A 19521-nucleotide genomic window follows, 5' to 3' on the forward strand; every position below is an offset into this window, starting at 1 on the left:
GCAACGGGCGAGGAGACGTCACTTCCGGCGCCGTCCGTCTGCGCCCGGCTCCCCGCGCCGCGAGCCGCGCTCGTTGGTTCCGGAGCGCCACGCGGGACCCGCCCGCCGGCCCGGCTCGCGGGGGGCTGGGCCCTGGCCGCTCCGCTCGCCCCTCGAGCCGGGCGGCGCCACCCCGCTCGGGGACGACGCGGGGGTCGGGCCCCCCGGAGCCCGCTCCCCTCAGCGCGGAGCGCCGGCTGCCGTCTGGAGGGAGGCGGGCGCCGAGGACCCCGCGCGCGGGCCGGACGCCCCGTCCCCAGTGCCGGGTCCTCATGGCGGGGCGTCACCGTCCCCCCACCCCGAGCCGTGTCCTCGTGGTGCTGTCCCGCGCCCTAGTGCGGGCCCCCGTCCCCCATGCCGGGTCCTGGTCTGGGGCGCCCGGTCCTGTCCTCGAGCCCAGTCCTCATCGTGGTGTCCCCGCGCCCTAGTGCGGGCCCCCGTCCCCCATGCCGGGTCCATCGCGGGGCGCCCTAGTGCGGGCCCCCGTCCCCCAGGCCGGGTCCATCGCGGGGCGCCCTAGTGCGGGCCCCCGTCCCCCAGGCCGGGTCCTGGCCCGGCCCCCGCCCCCCAGGGCCGGGCCCCGCCGCCGCCCGCGCCCTGCCCGCGCCCCGACCCCGGCGGCCGGTCCCGCCCCCGGCCCGGGCTGCGCGCGCCGAGGCGGTTGGGCGCGGGCGGCGGCGGCGGCGGAGGAGGAGCCGGCGCGCGGGGCGGGGCGGCGTCGGGCCCAGCCATGGCGGACGAGGGCCCGCGGAAGGGCAGCGTCTCGGCGCTCGTGGGCCGCACCAATGGCCTCACCAAGCCCGCGGCGCTGGCCGGCGGCCCCGCCAAGCCGGGGGGCGCGGGCGGCTCCAGGAAGCTGGTCATCAAGAACTTCCGAGGTGGGTGCGCGGCCGAGCGGGGCGGCGGCGCGCGGGCCTGCGGCGGGAGGCCCGGCCGGCCGGCCCCGCTGACCCCTCTCCCCACAGACAGGCCGCGGCTGCCGGACAACTACACTCAGGACACGTGGCGGAAGCTGCACGAGGCGGTCAGGGCCATCCAGGGCAGCACGTCCATCAGGTACAACCTGGAGGAGCTGTACCAGGTGAGCCCGGGCCGGGAGGCCGCAAGGCCTCAGTGCGGCCGGTCCGCCGCCTGCCTGCCTCGGGAGGCTTTGTACCTGTCCTCGATGGCTCTGCGGTGCCGTGTTGAAACTACCGTCTGCAGACCTATTTTGTTAGGTTCAGAGATCCCCTGTTTCCAAAGTCAGAAACAATGGTCAGATGCGCATTGCTGTTTGGGTACTTGGACTCAAAGCAGACTTTTTCTTCTGGTGCCGTGTTTTTATAAAGAAATGTTTAGGTAGACTACTTCTTACATTTTCGGTAGCAAAGAATATTTGTTCCCGTTTAAGGCCTTGAATTTAAGGTTTTCATCCCAGCCGGTCGTGGTGGTACACACTTGTAATCAAATACTTGGGAGTCTGATACAGGAGGATGGCAGGATCACAGCCAGCCTCAGCAACTTGGCGAGACCCTGTTTCAAAATAAAAAGAGTAAATCGGGCTGGGGGTTGAAGCTCAGAGATAGGGTGCTCCTGGTTTTCATCTACAGTACCACAAAATAAAATGTTGTTTCCTGGCTACACATTTTAAAAGTACATTATGAAAGTGATAAAAACTACAAAAAAGTACATGAAAATTTTTAATCACTGTGGTCCCACCACCCAAAGATGGTTGAGCATCCCTTGTCCAAAAATCTGAAAGGCTCCAGTATCCAAAACTTTTTTTTTTTTTGGCAGGTCTGGGGATGGAACCCAGGGGCATTCGACCTCCAAGCTACACCCCCTGCCCTGTTTTTTATTCTTTATTTTGAAACATGGTCTCACTAAGTTACGGAGTACCTCACTAAGTAGCTGAGGCTGTCCACAAACCAAAACTTTTTTAAGCCGGGCATGGTGGCTCACACTTGTAATCCCAGCATTTGGGAGGCTGACACAGGAAGGTCATGGTTTGTGGACACACTCAGCCACTTAGGCCCTCCGCAATTTAGTGAGACTCTGGTTCTAAATAAAGAATAAAAAATAGGGTAGGGAGTGTAGCTCAGAGGTCGAATGCCCCAGGTTCCATCCTGAGAACTTTTTGAGCGCCAGCATGATGCCAAAAGTCGGAAATTCCACTCCTGGCCTTAGTGCAGGCAACACAGGCTGGCTTAAAAATACTGTATGAGATTTGCTTCAAGCTGCATGTATGAGGCATGTACAAAACATAAACGAATTTTGTGTTTAAGTTTGGGTCCCATCCTCAAAGATACTGTGTAGATAAATGTAAATATTCCAAAACCTGAAATCCCAAACACTTCTCATCCCAAGCATCCCGGTAAGGGTATCATCCAACCTGTCCTACAGTTAGGTATACCTATGTCTATTAAGTGCATAGGGGTTTTTTGTTGTTTTTTTTTGTTTTTGCAGGTCTGGGGATGGCGTCCAGGGGCATTCAACCTCCAAAATACACCCCTTGCCCTATTTTTTATTCTTTATTTTGAAGCACTTAAGTTATGGAGTCTCTCACTAAGTAACTGAGGCTATCCCCGAACCGCGATCTTCCAGTCTCAGCCTCCCAAATGCTGGGATTACAAGCATGTGCCACCACTCCTGACTTGTTTTGCTTTGCTTTGGTACTAGGAATTGAACCCAAAGGCATTCTACCTCCAAGCTACACCCCCAGCCTAGTTTTATTTTAATTGGAAATGGAGTCTCTCTAGGTTGATGAGAGCCTTGCCAAATTGCTGAGGCTGGCTTTGAACCTGCAGTCCTCCCGTCTCAGCCTCCAACTATTGATTGTGTTTTTAATCAGTTTTATCTGAGGTATAATCTTACATGTCATATGCTGTTTTTTAATGTTTTGAGGTTTATTTTATCGGACATTATGAGGTACAGGATGGTAGAGGCACACTGCACACATCGCTCATTTAGCCCTCCCCACTCCCCCCCTCCTGACTTAGTGACTAGCTTGGCTGTGTCTGTGAATGTACATCAGGTGCGTAGGGTGGCCCCCTCCCCTCCCACCTCCCTCAAGTTATCTTCACTCGACACTCAACTAAGGTTTCTCCTTTGTCTGGAGTCCCTCCTGTGTTCCATTTTCTCCCCGGCTTCCACATTTCCCTGTAAGTGACATAATTGTGTTTTTCTTTATGGCCGAGTAAAATGCCATTGTGTACATATCCCGTAGTTTTGTAATCTGTTCATCGGTTGATGGACATCTTGCCTGGTTCCATAGTTTGGCAATTGTGAATTGTGCAGCTCATGGTGGCTAGAAGCCCGATATACCATGAATTCCCGAAAGCCCTCTCACATCATGGTGGCCAGAGTCGCTTTCATATCATGGAAGCGCGTGCCACATTATGGAGGCTGGAAGCCCGCGTCATGTCATACCACAGAGGCTAGAAGTCACTCTCACATCGGAAGCCAGAAGTCGCCCGCACATCACGGAGCCTGGAAGCCCTGTCGTGTCGGGGATGCTAGAGGTCTCTCTCGCGTCACTGTGGCCAGAAGCTGCCATCACACGGAGGCCGAAGCTGTCCCCACATCATGAGGATGGAAGCTGCTCCCACAGCTGGGAGGACGAAACCACTCTCAGATCATGGAAGACGGAGTCTGCTTTCCCATCATGGAGGCCAGGAACTGTCTTCTGAGTATTTATTGATTTATTTACTTATTTATTCTTGTACTGGCGATTGAACCCAGGGGTATTCTATCACCTAGCTACACCCCACCCCTATTTTACATTTATTTGTTTGCTTATTTATTTATTCATTGTGATACAGAGAATTGAACCCAATGGCATTCTACCTCCGAGCTATACCCCTACACCAATTTTATTTACTTAGAGTCTCACTAGGTTGATGAGAGTCTCACTGCTTGCTGAGGCTGTCCTCAAACCTGTGAGCCTCCTATCTCAGCCTCTCGAGTACTAGGAACTTTTATTCTACTTCTTTTTGGTGGTGCTGGGGATTGAACCCAGGAGCATTGTACCTCCAAGCTACACCCCCAATCCTATTTTATTTTTATTTGGAAACAGGTTCTTGCTAGATTGATGAGAGTTTCACTACTTCATGAAACTATCCTCAAACCTGTGGTCCTGTCTCAGCCTCCCAAGAACTGGGATTATAGGCGTGTGCTACCACACGTGGCTCTTATTTTTCCTTTTAAAATAGGGTCTCATGGCATTTGTGAGTGCCTCCCTAAGTTGCTGAGGTTGGCCTCAAACTTGTGATCCTCCTGTCTCAGCCTCCCAAGTACTGGATTAGGGGCATGTTCCACTCACTGGCCCTTGCTTAGGTGATAGCAGACGCATGCAGTTCCCTTAGCAGCAGCACCACACTCAGGATAGAGAGCATGCTCTGGAGGTGCGCTCAGTGGTAGAGCATCTTAACAGGCCTGAGCCCCTGGTTGCCATCCCCATCGCAAATGAAAGAAAAGACATAGTTCCCATCACAGTCATTCTTCCCGGCTCCCCTTGGCAGTCACCAGGTTGTTTTCTGGTGCTCTCTTCTGCCATTTCTAGGCTCCTGTCTAAGTAGGATCCTGCATTTTGCCATCTTTTGTATCTGGCTTTTACTTAGAATGGTGCTTTTGAGATTGACTCACTCTGATATTAATTTGTATCTTTTGCAGTACTGGGGATGGAACCCAGGGGCATTCTACCTCTGAGAAATACCCCAGTCCTATTTTTTATTTTATTCTTTATTTTGAAACAGGGTCTCACTGAGTTGGAAAGGGCCTCATTAAGTAGCTGAAGCTGTCCACAACTGTGATCTTTCTGTCTCAGCCTCCCAGTTGCTGGGATTACAGGCATGCACCACCACGCCCGGCTAATTTGTTTCTTTTGTCACAAAGGATGTGGATGACTGCAGTTAATCATCTGTTCATCAGATAATGGACACGGGGTGTCCTATTTTTTTGGTAGCGAGTCAAGCTGCTATGAATATTACCTATTAGCAAATAAGTCTGTGCATGGACATATATTCTCATTTCTATTAAGAAAAAGAAGTCTAAGCTGGGTGTGGTGGTGCACGCTTGTAATCCCAGCATTCGGGAGGCTGAAGCAGGAGGATCAGTTTGCAGACAGCCTCAGCTACTTAGTGAGGCCCTTTGCAACTCATTGAGACCGTTTCAAAATAAAGAATAAAAAATAGGGCTGGGGGTGTAGCTTGGAGGTCCAATGCCCCTGGTTTCCATCCCCAGTACTGCAAAAAAAAAAAAAAAAGAGAGAGAGAGAGAGAGAGAAAAAGAAAAGAAATCCTTTTTTATTTTTTAAATGGGTCTGGGGATGGAACCCAGAGGCATTCTACCTCCGAGCTACACCTTCTTCCCTATTTTTTATTTTTTATTTTGAAACAGGGTCTCACTGAGTTGCAGAGGGCCTCACTCTGTCGCTGAGGCTGTCCGTGAACTGTGATCCTCCTGTCTCAGCCTCCCGGGTGATGGGACGACAAGCCCTCTTTTTAAAGCTGCTGTACCCTTGTGCATCTCGGCAGCAGTCCCCCGCCTGGTGTCTCGGCCCTCTCCCGCCGTTGTGTGGTCAGCCATTATGCTGCTTGCTCTTCCAGGAGGCCAGTGGGAGGCTTGGTTGTGGTTCTCATCAGCATTTCTCCATTGCTCTTGAGTACTGTTCCAGGTGTCGATTTTCTGTTCCGTGTGTCACTAAAGTGTCTGTTCATATATTTTGGTCTTTTTTAATGTTTTTTTTTTTTTCTTAATTTGGGAGGTATACTGGGATTGAACCTAGGAACATTGTACCTCTGAGCTGCACCCCCATTCTTTTTTATTTTTATTTATTTTTGCAGCTCTGGGGATGGAACCCGGGGCATTCGACCTTGGGTCTCACTGAGTTGCAGAGGGCCTCACTGAGTAGCTGAGGCTGCTCACGAACCGCGATCCTCCGGTCTCAGCCTCCCAAATGCTGGGATGACCAGCGTGCCCGCCGCGCCCGGCTCCCAGTTCTTTTTTAATTTTTACTTTGAGGCAGGGTGCTGCTAACTTGCTGACCATCTCACTAAGTTGCTGAAGCTGACTTTGAACTTGTGCTGCTCCTTTCTCAACCTCCGACGTACTGGAATTACAGGCGTGTACTGAGTACCAGTCTTACATCATCCTCACATATACCTTCTCCCAGTGTGTGTGCCTTGTCCCTTGACTCTCTTAACTATGTCTTTGAAGAGCAGTAGTTACAAATTTTGAAGTGCAGAGTATCCGCGTGTTCTTTTATCTAAGAAATATTTGCCCTGAGCTGGTCCCAGAGCTTCTCTGTGCACCTTCTGCAGACGCCTCAGAGCTCCCACCTGCCTCCGAGCATGCAGTCTGTGGGGAGTGGATCACGTTCCCTGTGAACGCCGCTGCGTCCTTCCCCATCCCAGAGTTGCCTCTGCGCCTTTGGCCGGGCAAGGTGCCTCTTGCCAAGGAGCATGAGGGAGCCTGGAGATGGGCCTTCATCTCAAAGTCGTGCTGACTATCCTTGGTCCTTTGTATTTCCCTGAGTTTTATTAGTCTGTTTACCAGTTTCTGCCAAAGGCCCCCTAGGATTTTGATGGGAATTATGTGGACTCTGTAGGCGAGTGTGTAGAGAATTGAAGTCTGACAGTTTGAGTCTGCCTGGTGGATAATAGCGCTGCATTTATTAAGCCCTTTTGCGTTTCTCTCAGCAGCGTGTTCTAGTTTCAGTGTAGAGGTCTTGTCCATCTGTGAAATTTGTCCCTAATCAGTTGTGGGTTTTTTGGAGGGGGTACTGGGGCTTGAAGCCTGGGGAGTTCTACCTCTGAGTTACACTCCAGCACTCTTTTTTAGTACTGGGGATGGAACCCAGGGACATTCTACCTCTGAGCTACACCCCCAGCCCTATTTTTTTTTTAAACAAGGTCTCACTAAGTTGCAGAGGGCCTTACTAAGTAGCCGAGGCTGGCCATGAACCTGCAATCCTCCTGTCTCGGCCTCCCAAGTACTGGGATTACCAACGTGTTCCACCACACCCAGCCCCCCTTTATTTCTTATTTTGAAACAATCTCACTAAGTTAGCACACAGGCCTGAAATCTCTGAACCTCCTGTCTCAGTACTGCACCCAGCTCGATTTATATTTTTATAAATGGTATTTTAAGTTTTAACTTCTGGTTCTCACAGTTAATCAGGATACCACTGATATTTATGTATCGATCTTTTTTCTTACTGTATTGCTAACCTGACTTGTTTCTAGTAGATTCCTGTAGATTCCATTGGATGCTCTGCATACACAATGTCTGCTGGGATGAGAGATGCTTTCCTTTTCCTTTCCAATCTGCATACCTGTTGTTTTCTCTCCTGGCCTCACCGTGCAGACAGGACCTCCAGGAGGCTCCAGGGGCCTCCCGGGCTTGTTCATAGGAGACCTCGCACCCTCTAGCCTGTTAGAGTGGTGCTGCCTGGTGGAGGAGTTCCTTTTGCTTCTAGTTTTCTGAGAGTTCTTTTTCCACGTCTTGAGGGATCATACGATTTTCATTTCGTAGTTTGTTAATTACTTTCATAGGCTATTTTTTCAAATATAGAGCTAATTCTGGTTAAGGCCTACCTGGTCACAATGCATGATCTTTCTACGTGTTGTTGGACTCAGTTTGCTAACATCTGTTAGTTTCTGCATCTCTGTTCACAAGGATATTGGTGTGTTTTCTTGTTGTGTCTTTGGTATCAGGGTAGTGCAAGGCCTTGTGATTTGGAAAACATTCTCCTCCATTTCCTAGGGCTCTGTAGAGAAGTGGCATTATGTTTCCTTTAAGTGTCTGGAGGATTGCCTGGTGGCACCATCCTGGCACTCTTGGTGAGGAGATTTTAAGTGCACACTGAGTGTCCTGTGTCCGTGGGGGCTGTGGGGTCCCCCTTTTCCTCCGGGTCTTTAGTCTTCTACAGTATCTGCCCTTGCTACCACCTGCTGTTGGTTTACCTCGTGCCGATTGGCGCTCTGGGTGTGCAGTTTGAGTCTTTTATACGTATTACCTGTCTCTGCTTGATCTGTGGATGGTGAGTTCAGTTGTAACTGCTCTTTTAGTGTCCTGGTGTGCAAATTCTGTCCTCACTCAGTACAGGGATGGTTTTGGCTAATTGGTATTTTTTTCTTCCCATTTGGGGTTTTATTTTCCTACTTTCATATCTGGCAATCTTTGATTGGATGTCAGATGTGAATTCTAACTGGTGTGCCTAGATATTTTTATGTTCCTATAAATAGGTCTTGACCTTTGTCCTGGACACAGTTAAATTATTTGGAAACTGCTTGGTCTTTTTGAGTTCTGCTTTCGCGATTTGTTAGGCACGGCCGTGTCTGGGGCAGACGGCCCTGGATACTCTGCCCTGCGGGAAGCTACAATCCAGGCCCCACGTGCACTCCAGCGATGTTCCTCGAGCCTCCTGGGTGGCCCTTCCCTGGTGGGGGTGGCTTCCTCAGCACATGCCGGCCACGCCTGCTGAGTACTTGGGAGTCCCAGGAGCTGGGAGCCATCTCGCTCGCCTCCAGGGTCCTCTAGCCCCACCTCTCCTCTCCAGGCTTGGCAGGGGGATGTGAAGCCTGGGAACTCCCACTCGGGAAGCCTGTTTCCATCTGCATCTCACTGTTCCCTTTCCAGGGGTGTTCTCCCTCCCGTGCCACACTCCTAGCCCTTTCACTTTTTGTTTTGAAACATGATCCCACTGCATTGCTGAGAGTCTTTTATACCAGGGAGACTGGCCTTGAACTTGCAGTCCTCCTGTCTAGGCCTTCCAGGTACTAGGGTTGCAGGTGTGTGCCACCATGCCCGGCTGGTTTGTCAGAGCCGTGTCCAGTGCCCTGGAAGTTGTCGCTTCACATGTTGTCTGGTGTTCTGCTTATTTTGTCACAAGTGCTAACCTAACGATTTAGCTGCATCTTGGCCAGGAGTAAGAATCCCAGTGCGTGGACTTTGACGTGATGCATAATAACGCACTATGCCTTACAGTCGAGGCTTGCTACTCCTTTCTTGGAGATCAGGTCATCTGGTGTTGGTTGCCCCATTGTTTGAGGGGCGGTGGTTGTTGTTTTTACTTTCCTAAAACAAATACTCTGCTATGTGTTATAAGCAGTGACGGGTCTTATAAAATGGTCACTACAGATATTATAAACAGTGTCTCCAGGTGTCCTCCATGTCAGTTCTGAAACCCTGGGAACTAGGGATGCCTGCCCCAAGGTGGCCCTCATTGGTTTCTCCCTAGAATTAGACCAATTGTTCTGGGCATCTCTGGTCCACCGGACACACTTGGGGACCTGTGACCCCTGCTGATGGTCAGCCTCGGGCATCCACAGGGAAGCAGCAGGGAGTCCAGCAGCAGCTTGCACACAGCTGCCTCGGGCCTCTGGGGCAAGTGGGCTTACACAGTAAGGAAGGCCCTTGTGCGGCTCTCAGGCTCTGGGGTGCCGCCCAGCTCTTGCCGGAGCGTTGAGTGAAAGTACCAGTGCTCACCACTGTTCGGAAGACCGTGGTGCTGGTTGTACGCGTTCTCGCTCCGAGCCCGGCCGTTGTGGTGCCGCTCCTTAGCAGTTGCTGCTCCCTGTTTGGAACCTCGGTGATCTGGGGCGACAGCAAGTCACACCCACCACCCGTCCACACACTCCTCCCAGCACACGGGCAGCAGTCTTCCCTGCGTGCTCCTAAAACCCTGAGGAATCCCCGACTGCTCCTCAAAGAAGCGGCGCCTGTGTGTCTTGTGTCCACGGGTCTTAGTCTTCACTGTCAGCACTGGCGCAGCGGGAAATGGAAGACCATGCTCCCAGAAGCTGTCAGAGACAAGAAGCAGACCCTGGAGGCCAGCGTCAAGGGAGCCGGCCGCCCGGCCACCTGTAGCACAGATATGTCCCTGCAGCCCTTGTCTGGAGCTGTGGTTGAGTCAGGTATTGGATGGCATTTCTAAAACAAGTATAAAGAGTCGGGCGTGGTGGCGCACACTTGTGATCCCTGCACTTGGGAGGCTGAGACGGGAGGATCGCACGGGTTCGAAGCCAGCCTCAGCTACTTAGTGAGGCTCTCAGCAACTTAGTGAGACCCTGTTTCCAAATAAAATATAAAATAGGTCTGGGAGTATGGCGGAGGTAGAAAGCCCCTGGGTTCCACCCCTAGTACCACCAAAAAAAAAAAAAAAGACAAGTGTGAAAGAGGCCAGCGAATGGTGGACAGTTGGACACAGTGCTTACTGGGCCAGTTGAGGAAGTGGCAGCTGGCGAGAGGGACCCGAGCCTACTTAAAGTAGAGGAGAGGACACCGCCCCCACCCACCAGGCCAACAGGAAGGTGCTGGTGTGCTTGGTGGTGCCTGTTGGGAGTGGAGATCTGGTCTGGGACCATGGTGGTAGTCCGCCATTTCGCCCGGGAGACCCTGAGTGTCCTGCCACCTAGATTTGAGTTCCTACTAGCTCTCTGCGCTGTTCCCTTATTTCTTCCAGGTAGGAACCTGGAAGGGTCAAACACTTCTAGCATTCCTTCCCCATGGGCTGCGCCAGAGTGTAAATAGGGAATGGCGATGGATAGAGGACGCTACCACAGCCCCATGGCCACAGAAAGAGCAGGCCGGCTAAGAGTCACGACAGATGAAGGAGAGACAGTCCCTGACTGTGCTGCAGTTCCTGTCACACGTGGTCAGGCGGACTACCACGAAGAGACCCCGGTGGGCGGGGTGGGGCGGGCATGTGGAATCCCACGGCCTCCGCGTCACAGCACGCGGCAGAAGGCCGGCGCACCTGCTTCTCCTGGACACCGTGGGTCAAGGTGGATCTAGGTACACTTCTCTGGAGGTGGGTTGCACACTTGTGAACCCAGTACTTGGGAGGCTGAGACAGGAGGATTTCAGGTTTGAGGACAGCCTCAGCAAGTCGTGAGACTCTCATCAACCTAACAAGACCCTGATTCAAAATCAAAATAAAAAATGGGGCTGGGGTTTAGCTCGGAGGTAGAATGCCCGAGTTCAATACCTAGTACCACACATACAAAAATAATAACCTATCACTTTTCATTCCATGTTTGTATAATTTAAAGATCTGCCATCCCTTTCTCTCCCAAAACATCCCAACGACCTCACAGTAAAGCTTTGCTCCAGAGACCCCACGGGTCATTATGGAAACACTTGCTTAAATTTCGCCATTGCGAACTGCGGGACAGCCCTGTGGCAGCTCTTGCACACCTGCAGTGGTGCCGCCGCCGCCCACCCGCCCGTCTGCAGGGGATGTTCACTGGAGTGGAGACTTTGATGCCACAGTCCAGACTGGTCAGGGCTCAGAAGGTGGCCCCGGCACAGCCTACAGCTCAGAAGGCAGCCGTGCTGGGAGAGGCAGGAGCAGCTTCTTCCCGCCAGGCTGTTTGGGGAGAGCAAGTGTGTACTATAGGAGCGCAGAGGCTGCCTTCCTGAGAATTCCATGGGGTAGGTCTGGCCTCCCTGGGGTGGTTCTTTAAAATGCTAATGGCCGTGGTGCTTCACACTGAAGCGCACAGCACCCAGGGGAGAAGGTGCTTCCTACATCGAAAGGAAGCAGAAGTATCAGAGTACTGTGGAGTCACAACATGCTGCTGTGCAAGGGGCCCTGTGTGTGCTGCTCTTGTACACGGCATGTGTGTCCAGGACCTGCAGGCACAGAGGCAGCAAAGCTCCTGTATCAAGAAGGCCTGGGTAGTGACTCGGCACCTCCACCAGCCTGAGCACTTGGAGAGGTCTCCAGGTTCTCAATACTGAAGACAAAAGAAGCACATGTCCTTAGTCCAAATAGGCGTATCGAGTGGGTTTTAGAGGCGGCTGTGAAAGCAGGTCCGTCAGGACAGCTTGTGTCAGGCATTGACTCCTGCTGAGGAGTTGGACACCTGGGAAAAGGCCCTGCTGGGTGCTGTTAGAAAGACGAGCACTGCAAAGCTCCTCTTGAGTTGGTTTGGTTTTTGTATTTTTTGTTTGTTTTTTCTGTGGTGCTGGGGATGGAACCCAGGGCATTCTACCTTCAAGCTACACCCCCACCTCTATTTTCTGTTCTTTATTTTGAAACAGGGTCTCACTGGGTTACAAAGAACCTCACTAAGTGAGGCTGTCTGCGAACTGCGATCCTCCTGTCTCCACCTCCAAAATGCTGGGATTACAAGCGTGCACCACCACGCCCGGCTGGATTGTTTTTTTTCGTGTCATGTATTATGTTAAAATAATATTATGTTAAAATAAAGCATAAAATAATATTATGTTAAAATAAAGCAGACTTTATGGTGGCACACATCTGTAACCCTGGTACTTGAGAGGTTGAGACAGGAGAATTGTAGGTTCGAGGACAGCCTCAGCAAGTAGTAAGGCTCTCATCAACCTAGTGAGAACCTTTCAAAATGAAAATAAAAATATATATAGGGCTGGGGGTGTATCTCAGAAATAAAATGCCGTAAGGTTCAGTCCCCGGTACCCCCCACATATACACAGAATAGACTTTGCAATACTTGTGTTTGTGGGGCTCATTAATTAGCTGGTAGAGCAAAGCCTTTGTTGTGAGTGTATTGTGCTGTTCTAGGGGAAAAGGGGATGGAGAGGGAGGGGTAGCAACCCTTCTTTCTACACTAAGACAAAGTGGAAAGGAAAAGAGGGGGTTGCGCTATACTGATAATAACTTTGCTAGGAATAGATGATAATATGACTGGTTTGGGACTCTTGGGGGGATACTGAGAATTGAACCCAGGAGCAAGCTATCCCCCCCAGCCCCTATTTTATTTTGATTTTGAAACAAGGTTTCACTGGGTTAATGAGAGTTTCACAACTGGCTGAGGCTGAGGCTATGCTCTAACCCGAGGTGCTTCTGTCTCAGCCTCCCAAGTATTGGGGTTACAAGTGTGTAACGCCAGGCCCAGCATGTTATTGTTGTTCTGCAGTAATTTGTAAGTGTGTGTGTTGCTTGATAGAAATGACCTTACTTGCTTAATGTAGGTTAGTAGGTAGCCGTTCTGCTATTGTCTTGGAATTATTAATGCTTGGTACTGAAAGTGTGTGTGTGTGTGTGTGTGAGTGTGTGGTGTTACGGTTTGAAATGGTAGGGTTCGAGGCCGGACGTGGTGGCGCACGCTTGTAATCCCCACACTTGGGAGGCAGAGACGGGAGGATCGTGCAGGTTTGAAGCCAGCCGTGTGCTGTTTCCAAAATAAAAATGTAAATATAGGTCTGGGAGTGTAGCCCGGAGGTAGAAGGGCTTCCAGGAACCCCAGTACCACCAAAAAAAAAAAAAAAAAAGAAAAAGAAATGGTGGGGTTCTTGTTCTTATTCAACTAAGGTTGGTTGAATAGAAAAAATTAACGGGCAGCTCAGTGCAGCTTTAACAAACCTTTATTACAAAATTAGTAGGAAAGAGATGAGTAGGAAATAGAGAAGAGAAAAAGCAGCATGCTGACCCGCATGCTGGGGAGCCCGAAAATGGAACTCCGGCCCCTTTTGGGGACTCCAACCCTTAAATTGATTTTGTATTGGTATCTGTCTCACAGCGTTACCAAGGCAATGGGCTAGTTACTTATTCCTTAGCCAGGCGGTGCCTCTTTGTCTCCAGACAGCGCACTTACTAAGTGTAAGGGTCAAGAATCTACCTGGCCCTCGGGTCTATTGTATTGGGCAGTATTGGTTGCTCATCAACTAGGGTGCTTTGAAGCCGCACACAACGTTTACCTTTCCTATGCCCAAGCCGGATCCCAGAGGAGAGGAGGTAAACAGAGGCACTGGTTGCCTCTTTTGTGATTTTAGGGCTAGTGGCTTCAGTTGACTCTAAGGCTTTTACTATAGGTTAGTGATTAGAATGACGGGCAAAGACAGAGAGGAACTCTGCATCGTAATCGCGGCAGCCCCCTCCCTGTCTGAGTGCCTGCACAGCACCTAAGCTCTGACTAGATTTTACACTTTGGAAATTACCAAAGCAGTTTTCCAATAACCGCACATTAATACATTTGATGCCTCTTTCCAATAATGGTGTGTGTGTGTGTGTGTGTGTGTGTGTGTGTGTGTGTGTGTGGTGTGTTTTTACTGGGAATGGAACCTGGGGGTATTTGACCTCCGAGCTATACTCCAGGCCTATTTTTTATTCTTTCTTTCTTTTTTTTTTTTTTTTTTTTTTGTGGTACTGGGGTTCCTGGAAGCCCTTCTACCTCCGGGCTACACCCCCAGACACCTATTTTGTATTTTTATTTGGAAACAGGGTCTCTTAAGCCAGCACACGCGCCTGGCTTCGAACCTGCGCGATCCTCCTGTCTCTGCCTCCCAAGCGCGGGGATTACAAGCGTGCGCCACCACGCCCGGCTTATTCTTTCTTTTGAAATAAGGTCTCACTAAGTTGTGGAGGGTCTCACTAAGTAGCTGAGGCTGGCTGTGAACCTGCAATCCTCCTGTCTCAGCCTCCCAAGTACTGGGATTACAAGTGTATGCCATCACACCTGGCTTCTAAAATGTTTTTGTGTATCCCCTCATTTTTGGTTCTGGGGTGTTTTATTGTTTTTTGGTTCTTGGAATTGGACCCAGGGGCAGTTTACCTCTGAGCTACACCTCAGCCATCCATCCATCCATCCATTCATTCATTTATTTATTTACTTACTTTGTACTTGGCATTGAACCTAGGGTCATTCTACCTCTGGGCTATACCCTCAACCCTTTTTATTTTCTGTTTTGAAACAGTCTCACTAAGTTGCTGAGATTGGCTTTGACCCCGCAAAATTCTATCTCAGCCTCCCAATTGCTAGAATTACAGCATGTACCGCCAGGTATGGTGGTGCACGCTTGTAATCCCAGTACTTGGGTGCTGAGACAGGAGGATCGCAGGTTCAAGGACAGCCTCAGAAATTAGTGAGGCTTTCAGCAACCTAGTGAGACCCTGTTTCAAAAATAAAACAGGACTGGGGGTCCTAACTTGAAGGCAGAATGTCCCCAGTTTCAATCCCCAGTACCACATGCACATGTGCATTCACACATACACACACACACACACACACACACACACAGCACATGTGCATACACACACACACACACACACACACACACACGGTTCAAAAGTAATTGTTTAAAATATTCTCTTTGAAATTAAATGAGATTCTGAATTTGGACATGAGCTTTGGGATGAAAGTTTATTAGAGCCGGGCGTGGCGGCGCACACTTGTAATCCTGGCATTCAAGAGGCTGAGACAGGAGGGTCACCGTTCTCAGACAGCCTTAGCTACTTGGGCCCTTTGCAACTCAGTGAGACCCTGTTTCAAAATAAAGAATAAAAAATAGGGCTGGAGTGTAGCTCAGGGGTAGAGTGCCCCTGGGTTCGTCCACAGTGCTAAAAAACAAAAAGTTTATTAGAACTGGCAAGACTGGCAAGAATGTATGCACACTGTCTTTGAAGTGGGGTGCTTGCTCTAGCACTGAGCTGAGCACTCTGCAGTACCGAGGTGGTGGAGGAACAGCCTCAGACCACAGCTGGAGCCCAGCAGTCAGGAGCGCCCTCGGGGCACAAGGGGCGAAAGGGCTTGTGATCACCCACTGGGGGAGTTGCCTTTTGGTTAGATGACTCTACGGGGCTTTTCTGAGACCTGGTAAGTTGTGTACACTGACTAATTCACTCCTTTTGTTTTAGGCTGTTGAAAATCTTTGTTCCCATAAAGTCTCCCCAACGCTGTATAAGCAGCTGCGCCAGGTCTGCGAGGATCACGTCCAAGCACAAATCCTTCCATTCAGAGAATATCCTTTTTCGGCTGGTGAAGTTTCTGTTCGTTACCTAAATCTTTTTAAAGTGGACATTAATAGGACAAAGAAGTAATATCCTTATAGGTTTAAATTATTATTTGAAACCAACAGGTTTTAAATTATAGAACAAAAAGCTTAAGTTTGTTTTATGACTCAATAGGGGTTTTTTTGTCTTTTTTTTTTTTTTTTTTTTTTTTTTTTGGTGGTACTGGGGGTGGAACCTAGAGGCTTTCTACCTCCGGGCTATACTCCCAGACCTATTTTTTATATTTTGTTTGGAAACAGGGTCTCACTAAATTGCTGAGAGCCTCACTAAACAGCTGAGGCTGGCTTGGAACCTGTGGAATCCTCCTGTCTCAGCCTCCCAAGTGCGGGGATCACAAACATGTGCCACCGTGTCCAGCAATAATATGGGTTTTTAAGTGAAATTTTAGTATTTAATTTTACTCTGCTGTTAGGAATGGAAGGTGAACGGTGCTCATTTTTGTATCTGGTTGAGGTACTTAAGAAAAGTTTTACAGTTTGCATTCTGTCCTGTTTGGTAAAACCATCTCTGTTGGTTTTCTCGCCTGCGTCCCAGCTTACACAGTGGTGGCAGCGTCCGGCACCCCACTCAGCTCAGTGTGGCGGGCAGGAGGTGGCCTGCCGGCAGCAGGCCCTAGTCTGGCCTGCCAGCAGGTGCGTTCCTTGGCTCACTGAGCAGCTGGTGTCCAGGCCCTGTGGCTGTTAGGACAGTGTCTCCATGTTCCCGCTTGCTCTCTGGTGTCGGCAATCACTCTCAGCCTGAGGCTGCCCTCGGGTCTAAGACTGCCTCGTGTGACAGAGCCCGGAGTCGCGCAGGGCACAAACTGGGGACAGGGAGAGGGCATCTTAGGATTTGCTGCCATGCCATATGGGACTCTGTCTGAGAGGAAATCCCTGAGCTCCTTACCTCCTGTCAAAGCCATTTAATCTGGCCCAGGTCAGCCAGGCATGGTGGGCACACTTGTAATCCCAGCACCTGGGAGGCTGAAACCGGAGAATCACAAGCTCACAGCCAGCCTCAGCTACTCTTAGTGAGGCCTTCCACAACTCAGTGAGACCCTGTTTCAAAGTAATGAATAAAAAATAAATAGGGGTGGGGGTATAGCTCAGAGGTAGAATGGCCCTGGGTTCAATCCTCGGTACTATAAAAAAGAAAAAAGAATGAAATAGGCCTGCCCCCCACACACACACACACACAATTGCCACTGCCCCCTGTGTTACATAGGTGGGCCTTAGAAGCAGATTCTGTCATTGCAGAAAATCTGCAGCTATACTTTTTCTGGACCTCTGTGTTCATGTGCAAAATCAGGTGGCTGTAACTTGCCTGTTTCTGGGCTTTCTCCTGGCTCAGGAGGTGTTTCCCCCCCACAGAAGCTTGGGGTGACCTCGGGAAGCAGCAGCTGGTGTCACTGTCAAGCTTCTGCCACCCCAGATGGGGTGTCTGCACTCAGGCTAAGCCCGTGCGGCCCCCAGCACAGATGCACAGTCCCCCAGTCCCTGGCTCTGGGGTAGGCTTTGCCAGTGCATGGCGCCCGGGAGGCTCCCGGGCGCCCTGTGTCAGTGACACAGAGCACCCTGTCTGCCAAGAGGAGCCCCCCGCATTGGAGGCCATGTGTCAGCCAGCTACTGCAGTTTTGCTGCAATCCCTGTTTGCTTGAAAACTTCTTTCTGATTTCCTGTTCAGGTTCTCCCACCCGCTAAGCCTGCTGAGCCTTGACCCCGGTGCTCAGCAGGTACTTGCCTGCCCCACACACTGGCACAGGAGGCAGAGCAAGGGTGGCTTTGCCTGAGGCCCACCCTCAAAGGTCCCAGACCAGGGGCTGGTATGTTCCTGATGCTGTGACAGAACCCTGGTTATAAAAGTCACCATGTTTCAGAGAAGAAAGAAAAGGCGCTGGCACGCGCCGTGTCCTCCTCAGGTGCATAATGTCTTGAGTTCAGACACACTCAGCCCTGAGCGTCTGGCAGGAGTGAGGCAAGGCTCCCAGGGGTGCACCCGGAGGACAGCAGGACCCAGCCAGACAAGGGGGCGCGTGCAGAGCCTTCCTGGGAACCTGGAGTAGTCAGGATGCTGGGGGTGTGGACTCGTGGGGTCTGAGGCTGTGATGCTGAAGCAGATTGGTCCTGAATCCGCACATGCTGCCAAAGCATTGGACGTAAGCCCTTGAGCAGCTGAGCGTCCTTACAGGTTTTCTAAGGCAGAGCTCAGTGGGACGGAATTGTTTTGTGAAGATCCTTTGGCAGATGATTGCAGCATGTACTCTGCTCATGGAGCTCGCTGAGTGGGGTTCTGGCCTTTGGGGTTTGTCCTCTACTGAAAATGGCGGATGCAGAAAAGTGGGCATTTGTGCCCATTTTTTTGAAGTCCACACAGCTTCCGGACAGAGGAGCAGGAGCCAGTCTGCCTGGCGAGGAGCTCTTGGAAAGCTATGTTTGATGTTTGAGTGATGGCTGTGCCCTGGAGCAGCAGTAGCAGGCGGGCACCCAGCACGGGGGCCTGGTGGGGCGAGGCAAAGAGCCCGCTGGAGAGGTCACAAGTGGTTGCTGCAGGCAGGAGATCTCAGAAGGGGGCGCCCAGGACAGCCATGCCAAATCCTGAAGTGAGAAGTTGGCCTCCAGGAAGACAGGCTCACCTGTGGTGGTGGGCTACCAGGACGGAGCTGGCAGCAAGGAGACACCTGGCCTCTGAGGGAACTACAGTTCAGAGGACGGGCAGACTGAGGAAAGAAACCAGGAGGGGCTGGCTGGGCTGGGCTGGCATGGAACTACAGTTCAGAGGACGGGCAGACTCAGGAAAGAAACCAGGAGGGGCTGGCTGGGCTGGGCTGGCATGGAACTACAGTTCAGAGGACGGGCAGACTCAGGAAAGAAACCAGGAGGGGCTGGCTGGGCTGGGCTGGCATGGAACTACAGTTCAGAGGACGGGCAGACTGAGGAAAGAAACCAGGAGGGGCTGGCTGGGCTGGGCTGGCATGCTGGGTGCAGCTGGCAGAGCTGGCAAGGGAGCACTCAAGGAAGGTGCCCGGTGGCAGCCCCAGCACTTCTGGGGGAGGGGGAGAGAGCCTGTGGGCCACTGCACACTGAGGGAGCCGACTTAGACGGCCGCCCAGCTGGCCCCACTGAGGAAGCCGCGGGCGGAGGAGCCGGGTAGGGCAGCTCCGTGAAGAGGGCTTTCACCTCGAGCAAGTGTTTGTATGCTCCATGTTGTGCCGACGGGACGACTCAGGAGCCACACAGCTCCCGCCTGGGCTTGGGAGATTTCCTTAACAGGCCTGCACAGACTCATTGGACAGCCTTCTGTTTTTAAAGAAGATTAACACATGCTGGCAGGACCACTGCAGACAGATGGTAAGATTTGGGCTTTTTAGGGCTCTGACAGTGTGTGTACTGCACCCCTGAGCTCCACCCAGGGCCACTGCACACCTCCTCAGGTACCTAGTGGTAGGGACTTTCCCCTCCAGTCTACCATGGCCCATGCCACCTCCTTCCACCCGAGGCACGCGGCAGGCCACCAGCTGAGGTTTGGACATCCGCTCAGGTGTGTCTGTATGTCCAGGGCTGCTGAGCAGCATGGCCAACCAGCTGTAGGTATGGGGCAGGATCCACGAGCCAGGGCCTCCACGTCTCTGAATCACAGCCTGCCCTGGGTTACTACTGCCAGAGAACGTCTCTAGTTTGATATCATCCGTTTTTAGCCTGGCCTGGCTGTTAAGATGTAAGGAATAGAAAGGATAGTGCTCATAGCTT

General features: G+C 51.5%; 1 protein-coding gene across 2 annotated transcripts in view; it reads left to right on the plus strand.

Moving 5' to 3' along the window:
- Positions 1 to 769: 769 nt before the first annotated feature.
- The window catches only part of CUL4A (cullin 4A), a gene marked incomplete at both ends in the record, with an annotated part of 47510 nt that continues 28758 nt past the window's right edge, over positions 770 to 19521 (plus strand). The window contains 4 exons of one of the 2 annotated variants that reach the window (XM_080690067.1): positions 770 to 917; positions 1005 to 1120; positions 15641 to 15761; positions 19055 to 19122. In XM_080690067.1, the coding sequence (XP_080546193.1) occupies positions 770 to 917; positions 1005 to 1120; positions 15641 to 15761; positions 19055 to 19122 (453 nt within the window). The remainder of the gene's footprint in view (positions 918 to 1004; positions 1121 to 15640; positions 15762 to 19054; positions 19123 to 19521) is intronic. The other variant, XM_080690068.1, reaches the window with a different exon arrangement.

This window comes from Muscardinus avellanarius (assembly GCF_963383645.1).
Source record: "Muscardinus avellanarius genome assembly, chromosome: 2".
NCBI classification, from domain to species: domain Eukaryota; kingdom Metazoa; phylum Chordata; class Mammalia; order Rodentia; family Gliridae; genus Muscardinus; species Muscardinus avellanarius.